At 37.2% G+C, this 10,496-nt stretch overlaps 1 protein-coding gene across 5 annotated transcripts in view; it reads right to left on the reverse strand.

Moving 5' to 3' along the window:
* Nucleotides 1-10,496, reverse strand: part of NCOA7 (nuclear receptor coactivator 7) — a 157,590-nt gene that overhangs the window by 46,457 nt on the left and 100,637 nt on the right. For 3 of the 5 annotated variants that reach the window (XM_017533335.2, XM_017533337.2, XM_017533336.2), the window contains exons 8-10: nucleotides 8,902-9,086; nucleotides 4,307-5,352; nucleotides 3,494-3,662 (exon numbers count right to left, since the gene is read on the reverse strand). In XM_017533335.2, coding sequence (XP_017388824.1) covers nucleotides 3,494-3,662; nucleotides 4,307-5,352; nucleotides 8,902-9,086 — 1,400 coding nt within the window. The remainder of the gene's footprint in view (nucleotides 1-3,493; nucleotides 3,663-4,306; nucleotides 5,353-8,901; nucleotides 9,087-10,496) is intronic. The other 2 variants (XM_017533340.2, XM_017533339.2) reach the window with 2 other exon arrangements.

Below are 10,496 nucleotides of genomic sequence, written 5' to 3' on the forward strand. Positions count from 1 at the left end.
TCTTCTCTCTCCCTCTCTCTCTCTCTTTCTCCCTCTCTTTTTTTCTTTCTGATGGAGTATCACTCTGTCACCCAGGCTGGAGTGCAGTACTGTGATCTCGGCTCACTGCAATCTCTCCCTCCCAGGTTCAGGCGCTTCTCCTGCCTCAGCCTCCCAAGTAGCTGGGACTACAGATGCCCACCACCACACCGGGCTAATTTTTGTATTTTTAGTAGATATGGGGTTTTACCATATTGGCCAGGCTGGTCTTGAACTCCTGACCTTGTGATCCACCTGCTTCAGCCTCCCAAAGTGCTGGCATTACAGGCCTGAGCCACTGTGCCCAGCCATCTCTCAGGTTTATAAGTGGAGTTTTGGAAACTGTAAATCTCCCCAGCACACCACTATTATCTTCAGCTATCTCAAGAGAAGTACCTGATTTTGCAAGCTGCAGTGGAGACAGGGGGTACATAGGGTTGACAAGTATTTAATTCCCAGTGAACCTGAGTATGTTTCAAGTCGTAGTCTACAGGTGTGCAAGAAGAAACTTCTGGCTTTCCTGGATTCATGGAGGTCTCAGATCTACCAACTTCTACCAAGGTAAATAAAACTATTACGTATTTAGGTAGTTTTTAATTACTTCACATCTCTAATTTCTAGTATCTAAAATTTAATAAGAATTGCTACAGAAAAAACACCCACCCAAAACAAAGGAGATTAACAGAGACTACGCAAGGTTTCCATCATTGCTGTCCTTACCACCCTCTGCCCCTGCCTGCCCCACCCTCTCTGTGGTCTTATTTGGTAGATTATTCATTCAATGATGGAGTTGGGAAAGACATAGGGTACACTGTAAACCAAGAAGGAGTGATTTGGTCATTAACTTTTTAGTAGTAATAACAATAAAGGAAAAGGTAAGTATTTTTAAAAAGTATTAGGAACAATAGAGAGAAATAGTGAAACAAACATTTGTGAAGTTCACCATCAAAATTTAATGTTCCTGTGACAAGTTGCTTCAAAGCAGTGGATAAGTCAGAGAGACCTGCCTAAACAAAACAAGTTGTCATATCTATAAGGTCTATGAAAAGGACACTGTAACCCACTCCTAGGGTGGCTTCACTCTGCAACTGAAACGCCAATGGATGGATGGATCCATTAGACAGAAAGGCAAGCAGAAACATTCAGTTTGCTGTAGTGAGGGAATCCAGAAATTATAACTGAAGTGACAAAAGCTGTGCATGCCACTTCTTAGCTCCCACTTAAGGACTTCAGTTGAGCCTTAAGTCCTGAAGATTTCCATGAATTAGAAACAAAAATAAACACTTCATATTATGGAGGTCTGAATGAGAATTAACCATAGGACTGATTCATCTTCCCCCAACTTAAACTAAAATGTGGATTCCCCCAACTTAAACTAAAATGTAGACATGGAAATACATGAAGCAGCAATTGCCACAAAAAAATTTCCTAACATCTACACAAAAAATCTATTATTAACACAGTATAATACAATGTGTCCAAGAAAATCATAATTGATTCATAATTGGTTCAAGAAAGAAAACTAAGTATTTCAGGTTATTTGCTACCCAGAGATAAACAAGTAATGGACACTATACAATACAATAGAATAGAATCCCACAAGTGACCTACTTTTAAAAGCTCACAAAAACCATTTGAAGTGGTACAAGAAGTCAAAGAGAAGAATTATTTTAGCATTAAAGTTTTTTTTGCGTTTAAAACCAACAGTAAAATAATTACATGTGTGGGATTGCTTCAATTATTCTACAAGAGTCCTTGGTGCGGATAGTCCCATTAAAGATAACACAATTGAAAAAAAACACAATTTTCTTATATTATAAACAATACATTTTCCCAGAGAAAAAGTGATATATATGATAGGTAATTTTTTCTGATAGATGATGCAAGTCCACACAACCCACAATGTGACTGAAAGTTTCAGTGCTTTGTTTTCCTCACCTAGAAATACAAAAACGGGCCTAAATCTCTTAGGTATTATTCAGCTGTGAAATTCTAATTCTAGGACTCCAATTTTAACAGAGCTTCAGAAATCTTCACTGCTTCTATTGAATATTTTAAAATAATATAACAAAAGACACACATTTTCTCCCCATTTTCCTCGATATCCCTAAAGTTTTCAGGAGACACTGTGGAGGCTGCAGGTACAGGTGAAGGAATATACTACATAAATGTGAAACAAGTTATGTTTAATGTCTGTGTTAACGTGGGTTTGTGTCTAAGACAGGGAAAAGCTATTAGCAAATTCATTAACAAAAAGCCTATTATTTTTCATATTAAAGTATAATTTATTAAAATAAGACAACTCTCCTGATGAGAATTATCATTGTAGGTAATAATCAGCCAGAAGGTGCACCCGTGCTTAGAATTTAACTTTGTTTACTGAGAATTCATGCCAGGAAGCTTGCTGAGTGTATTTGCTCTTGGCAGGTGTGTTTAGCCAAAAGGTCTGCCTAGATGAAGATGCATGGTTGTAACAGTGTTGAAAACGAATTGCAAGGACTTTATAAAGACATTTTTATTCTACTACATATATAAAAGAAAAGCATTTAATTGTTTTCTAAACAGAATATTCCCTAATTATTTTTATTATAAAGACATCCTCAGTGATACACTGTTGAAGAATTTCTATGCTGCTATCCCTCCTATGCTAGACCGCCACATAACCAATAAGATATCTTCTTTGATGATTTAAAAATGTAATTTTTTTCTAGGGGTATACAGCCTCTTGAACCTATCCAGAGTATCACATTTCTTATGCTGCTGAGCTACAGATATTTCCTCCATGAGGCCAACACATCTTTCATTCCCTAGAATTGTAAGCACTTGAAAAATTATAATCCTGCCTCTTTATTGCACTTAAGAGGCGTTTGGATCTGCTCCATGGTATTCCTTTATCCTCAATGGAAGAGCACTTCTAATGACTGGTACTTGAGAATATCAAATTCTTCTTTCATTTAAAAATCAACTGGGTAGAAAGTTATGAAAGCAGTTCAGGACATAGTATCTATGATAACTCCATATTTGCTATATTAAAACCACCCTTTAGCAGAAGGCCACTTTAAATAATATCCTTTGGGAGGTTGAGGCAGGTGGATCACCTGAGGTTGGGAGTTCAAGACCAGCCTGACCAACATGGAGAAACCCTGCCTCTACTAAAAATTACGGGCATGGTGGTGCATGCCAGTAACCCCCCGCTAACTTGGGAGGCTGAGGCAGAAGAATCACTTGAACCTGGGAAGCGGAGGTTGTGGTAAGCAGAGATCACACCACTGCACTCCAGCCTGGGCAACAAGAGTGAAACTCTATCTCAAACAAACAAACAAACAAATAAATAAATAAATTCCTTCTAGAATTCTAAAATCTACAATTCAGAGAAAGCTTTTATTCAAGAAGAAAAGTATTTTAAGATAAAGAATCTCAAAATGCAATCCAAATCTAACAAACCCACAGGCTTTCCATCACAGCCCATACTCACCTCTCCCGGGGAACAGCAAACCAGTACTCTGGCTGCTTTCTTCGTTTGCCGTACTGCTGGACCATGGCTGCAGTGTGAGTGGCAAAGGATTTTCTCATTGGTTTTCCCACTCTGATGCACAGGAACATGGGTGGGGTCTTGCTTTTTTCTTCTTTTGAAGGAAGTATATCTGAATCACACATGAAACAACTCTTCCTCAATACTGACAATATTGGTAATAGCAGAACTTTTCAACTTAAAATGAATAGTGATCCTCTCTTGTTCAAAACATTGCAGAAACATACTAAAACTACATACTATCAGGACTAATACATTTTTCAAGTCTTCTTTAGCACAAAAAGACAAAGCCTTGGCTGTTTCACACTGAGTTACATCCCATGAGTTGCTACATACTAAGTATAAAAACCAACAGAATAGCAAACAATGGAGAATTGGGACAATTTACAGGAATATATATTAATGAATGCTACTGAGAACCCAATTATAACATAATGCAATTTAGTTTAGAATTGAGATCTCTTCAAAAACTATTTAAAGTCCTCTAGATTTAGAAAATAATGGTAAAAAAGAAAAATAACTTGAAAGATTAAAAGTATACTACTTTTGAAGTAGGTATCTAGAGATATGTCATAGCTCAAGTTCCAAAATAGATATCTTGTAAATGTTCTCCCCAATTATTTTTATCAGCAAAGATAAACTCTGTTGAGAAAACATTGTTTTCAAATAACTGTACTAACTTGAGTATTACACGTACAAATTTTAGAAACACAATCATGCAACAGAATATAAAGGCATTAAAGAAAAACAACTTACCTTCAATGGGTACCTGAATTCTCTTTAACAGCCACAACTGAACTTCAGATTTATTATCCATTTGTGCACCTTGACAGCTGTTGTCCAGAGTAGATTTCAAAGAGGAGTCTAGAGCCTCTTTAATCACATTTTCTTCTGTAGAAGAGTTTAGTTTTACCAAGAGGGGCTCTCTCTCTTTCACCCAGGTCTTATCTGGCTCTTTATTGCCCTCAGTTAGGAGATCACCTGCCTGAGAAAGAGAACTACTAAGGGTAATATCTATTCCCCCTGGTTCAATGCTTTTTCCATCACTTAATTCTGTTTTCTGCATATTTTCAGTTACCTGTGACCCTTCTTTGTTTTTATTTAGGTAATATTCAATGAGTTTAACTTTATCTAGATCTTCATGTATGTTCAGTGTGTTTTCTACTTGGCTTTCTGGTGAACCAGACTGCTTGTCCACTTCTGGCATTATATCTTGCTTCTCACAGGTTTCTAAATCTAGTGCTCCCTTCAGTTCAACATCATTCTCTGTTCCCAAAAAGTGTAGAGCAGACTGAACCTGCATTTCCATGGCAGAATTGTTAATTTGTGACTCAGCCTTCTTTCGTTCCTCTGGGTCAAGAGAAAGGCACTCCTTCAAGGTGTCTTTTTTGTCCATTCCACCATCAGTATGAGAAGAAAGTTCTTCCAAGTCAACAAAGTCCTCATCTTCCCCTAGAAAGGAGTTTTCTTTGGCTGTAGATTCAAATGCAGCAGAAGTGTCGGAAGGCTCCTTGCTGAGCTTAGTCACTGTGGGAGAGCTACTGGATGTCTCCCTAGAGGATTCTAGTTTCTTTAATTTCTCTGACACAGAGACACCTGAGGGCTTTGTAGGTGTATGTTCTGTGGACTTCTCCAAAGGTCCTGTTGGTCTAGAATCCAAAGTCATGCTTCTCTCTCCATTCTGCTGTCGTTTTTCCTTGTTGATAGATTTGAACTTACTGAATGGGTTGATATCCTTTTCTGACGCCAGGTCTTCCCATTCTCCAGGCCTGTACAGAGGACAAAGATCCTGAGGTAGGTCACTGTTGGGGGAGAAATGGTGGGTGCACATGGAATGTTAAAAATAAAATCAAAAACAAAATGGAGGAAAGGCATAAAACAAAACAGAAATCCAACCAAAAATCAACACATAAATATGCCACAACTTAAATCTGTTTAAATGATTTCAGAATAAAAAAAATAAAATCAAGAAATTGATTTCAAAATGAAACTAAGTCAACTAAAGGAAACAGTGAAAGAATGAACCATGAGAGATGGATGTCCTACTGGAAGCACGTGATGGATTTGGAAGTTATACGTGAACATGAAGATGTCACCCATAAGAATTCTAAATATGAAATAATGTTTTGACTTTCATGAAGGAAAGGATAAAGGGGAGGAAATATTTTAGTACCAATGTCTAAAATTCCTTAAATATGCAACTTTTCCTTTTTATAAAATAGTATAGAAAACAACTACATTAATTCTGAAAGGCTCACTGACTTAGTAGCTACTCAACTGCTTCATATAAATTTACTGACCTTGAACTCTGATTCTGGGTTTCATGGCTTAGGATCTGATGCTTCTAATCACCGACAGCCCTCTACTCCCAAAGGAGATGGAAGAGGATACTTCCACTATTATTGTGGGTATATGGCAGTTGCTCCTCCATTTTATAATTTAAAAATGTATAGAAAAGTGAATCTTACCACAAAAGCTCTTATGTATAATACTTAAATTTCTTAAGTAAATATTTCTTTGATTTTATAACAATATTGCTTTACTTTATAGCAATGGTGCAGCTTGTTTATCAGCTAAAACATATTATCCTGGGATGCAATCAATTATTTTTCCTTAATAACAGATGCTTTACTACTCAGATTGAAATTACATAAAAATATTGATTAAACATGCTCTCCCAAGTGTAAAATAAATGATCAAGAAATATACTTTAAAAAATATGGCTAGAGAGCAGCACATGCCTATGTAACAAACCTGCACATCCTTCACATGTACCCCTGAACTTTAAATAAAAGTTGGAAATAAATAAAAATAGTAATAATTTAAAATATATGTAAGAAAAAGATATGCTTGGAAATATCTTGAGTAAGTAAACACATCCACTTACCACTACTATTGGTAGTGCCATTACTGGGTTGAAATGCAGAGATATAAAAACCCTTTTAAAGAATAACATTTCAATTTCAGAAATAATAATATTTTCTAAAAAGGAGATCATCTTTAGATAAACCTTTTCTGCTATTTTGGTTTTGAAATAAGTGGTTATGACAATAAAGCAACAAAGTACCAGGAAGTTCTGAAGATTCAAAGGACTGTCTCCCCAAAGTGATTTTATAAATCATCTGCATGAAAGGTTCATGCTTTTTCCAACAGAAAACAAAAGGCTACATAATTGTTTGGCTCCAACAAATGCTTTAAAAAGCCATCATAATTTATAATTCATTTCAATTTAATAAGCATTCATTGAGCCCCTAAGTGCTATACTCTGAAATACAATTGTGACAGAATCTCTGTTCCGCAGGAACTTGCATACACAAAATGTTCTACCCAACACTAGCAACCCAGGAGATGTTAAAAATGCTTTCATCCTAGAAATGTAGCATAATCTCCCTATTGGAATTCAAAACTTAATTTGGCATATTAAAGGCTACATGAAGTCCTGCAACAAAGAAACCCAACTTTCCACATACTTGATTAATAACCAAAACTTTCTTCCCTAAACATCCAAGCCCCTTCTCCATCTAGCTCGACCCCCACACAAATACCTTCAACTGCACTCTAATTAGCTTTCTAGATTACCTTGTCTACCCCTTTCTTCTTTCTCTGAATCCAAACTGCCAATTCTCTATTTGAGATTAATTTCAACATCTGCTTTTTTTGCAGTGCAGCTGCCAAGCACTTTGCATCAAAGTACATAATGGTGCCAACTAGCTATTTTGTTAATTAACGCTTTCTAGACTTAACCAGGTACCTAATGATGATCAATAATCCTATCAGTTGTTCCGTTCCTACTTGCTGTGACAGCTGGAGCTATAAAATGTCCTACGCTCTCTCTCTATCTCTAACACACCCCCCATGAAGGTGAGGATGTAGGGGTTTTACCCCATCCACTTTTAAAAACTATTGCACATTGCCACTGGATAATTTGCACTTATTGTTTTATCATTAAACTTTTGGTAATAATGACGTTTTAAGTAATTTTTAACTTTTAAACAATTTGTGAAATTCTGAAGAGAATACAAAGTTCATTTCACACTGATTCTCACACATTCTTGTTCATTAGACTAGATATCCTTTATATACCTGCATCCAAGGCAGGAATCAATGTGCAAACCTGAAATAATTTCAACAAATTAGGAGCCAATTCTTAACTCTGCTCTTTTCCTGTAATCATGGTGTTATCCCTTTTAATCTAGATCATTAAACATAATCTCACATTGAGATTAATTTTTATATAAAGATGTATCTTCTATCATTCAAGAGAATACATAATATCCTAGGCTGAAGATGTGCAATGGTATTACTTCATTAGGAGCTATATTTCAGTAAGGAATGCCCCTATTTGTTTGGCCACCCATTTAGATACTTTGGGTAGCAAAAGTTGGAAACTACTTTAGTGTCCATGCTCATCAGTGGCTTGGGATTGGAGAAGGGCTGAGTGGATCAGATTCTAATGACTGTAGGAGTCCAGGGGAATCTCCTGGCATAAACCCCCAGGGATTTTGTGTCTGGGTTAGCTCCCCAGTAACCTTTTTTTTTTTCATATGAGCCCCAAGGGCTAGTTTCCGTTTGTACTCTTAGGACCTACTGCTTTGGCTGTACCTTCCCATCACTGAAGGTTTTTAAAGATTTTTACTGCTGGTTTTTATAGAGAAACACACACTAGAGCAAAAGGATAGTAAAAATCAGATTATCTGTATAAGTTAATTGATTCTCTGAGCTCTTTCTTAACTCTTTTTTCCTGGGGAGCTTCCCTTTCTTTTTTTTACAATAAATCAAGCATAAGGCAAAAGTTATCAGGAGTGAAGTTATATTCATCTATATCTGAGAGAAAAAGCAAACGGGTATTACTCCCTCTTAACAGCATGTGGAGGCAGCTACTACTACACTGTCCACCCAAACCTCTCTCCAAGCAGGACTGAGGGAGGACATGAGGCAGGGAGACTGCCTTTCTAGAAGTTAAATAAAGACAAACATAACTCTCCTTAATTAAACCCAGAAGAAAACATTATTCTCTTATTGGTAATTGGATAAACTTCTTTCAGAGAAATGCCATTTCTTCACAATTTCATTAAGAACATGCACTGCTTTTTAAAAAAATAAGCCAAACAAATACTATTTTTACATGCTGCTTTGTTTTTCTCCTTTAATCTTTACATGTTCAACTTTTCCCATCACTGACTTTACTCTTTTCATTTCTTCTCATTTTTCTCATTGTCTTCAGTGCACAAATCTTCCACCTTCGAAATTCCTTCTACACAATCCCTCAATCATGCAAATGCTCTCATTTTTAAGCTACGTTTAATTCTCTCAACACCCCTTTCATCCTGGTAAACAAAGAAATGTCTTACGATGGCAAGGCATCTTTGATCTTCATGTGAGAAATGTCGTTGTAGAGCGCAATGGAAACAACCTCTTCCATGGGGCATATGAGGCCATACTCCTCACACCCATTTTCAATAACCAGAGGATCGGACTTATGAGGGTCAAACATGATGTTGTTAGGAGTGACAATCATGACACCACCAACCACACCCTGCAGGAGAAAGCAACAGGACAGAATCACCTCAGGCAGAAATGCTTTCAGTAATAACCACAGAAGCTTTAAGTAACTCACACTGCCATTCCATGGACTTTGTGAACTACAGTATCCTATGTGACGATTACATCCCCACCGTGAGGACCAGAAAAACAGGCTGAAGAAATGCAATGCTGGGTGGTGAGGCAGAGAAAACGGATGTGGCTCACTAAGGCAACCGACTGAGCCTGGTTCTAGCACACCTGCTGCAACAGCACAGTTCTGGAGTGATCCCAGTTCTCACATGCATGTCTCAGACTTCCTAGATTTTCTAGTTTCTCTGTCTGCAAAATGGGATGGGCAGTCCGAGTGCCTTCTGGATTGAGAATACAGGGCTTTACAATTCACTCCGCAAGTCTTCACCCTATGTCTAACAAATGCACGGTTCTGTGCTAAGGGAACAGCTATTTCAGAGTCATAGTGCCAAAGAATAGTCCCAATATTTTTCTTTAAAATATTTACAAAGCCCACATCCAAAAAAAGTGAACATAAATAGGAATATGAAACTTTTGTAGCCAGAGTGAATATAGCTGAACTACAGAGATTAAAAGCAAAAAGTTGTAGCTTGGTGAAGACTTTAAAGTCTGAAGCTTGCTCAAATTATAAAACAGACCTTAATGGCCACAGGGATATAATCTACGATGAATAGCAGGATACAGATAACTTCCTTCAGACAATTTATTTTGGTACTTTTAATGAGTCTAGTGATTATCTTAGTAAAAAGTTTTGAGCAATCCAGCAATCCCATTACTGCAAATATATCCAAAGAAAATGAAATCATATTTCAAAGAGATACCTGCACTCACGTTTATTTGCAGCACTATTCACAATAGCCAAGACATAAAAACAACCTAAGCATTCATCAATAGATGAATAAAGAAAATGTGCTATATATACACACATTATTCAGCCATAAAAGACAATGAAATCTGTCATTTGTGACAACATGGATGAACCTGGAGAACATTATGTTAAATGACATAAGCCAAACACACAAAGATAAACACTGCATGATCTCATTCATATATGAAATCTAAAAAACCTGATCTCATATAAGTAGAGAGTAGAATGCTAATGACCAAGAGGTGTGGGTGAGCCAGGTGTGGTGGGTCACACCTGTAATCCCAGCACTTTGGGAGGCAAGGCAGATAATAGATCACCTGAGGTCAGGAGTCCGAGACTAGCCTGGTCAAAATGGTGAAACCCTGTCACAACTAAAAATATAAAATTAGCTCGGTGTGGTGGCACATGCTTGTAGTCTCAGCTACTCAGGAGGCAGAGAGAGGAGAATAACTTGAACCCAGGAGGCAAAGGCTGCAGTGAGCAGAGATCTTGCCATTGTACTCCAGGCTGGGTGACAAGAGTGAA

The sequence above is a fragment of the Cebus imitator genome, unplaced genomic scaffold, assembly GCF_001604975.1.
Source record: "Cebus imitator isolate Cc_AM_T3 unplaced genomic scaffold, Cebus_imitator-1.0 Scaffold81, whole genome shotgun sequence".
NCBI lineage: Eukaryota > Metazoa > Chordata > Mammalia > Primates > Cebidae > Cebus > Cebus imitator.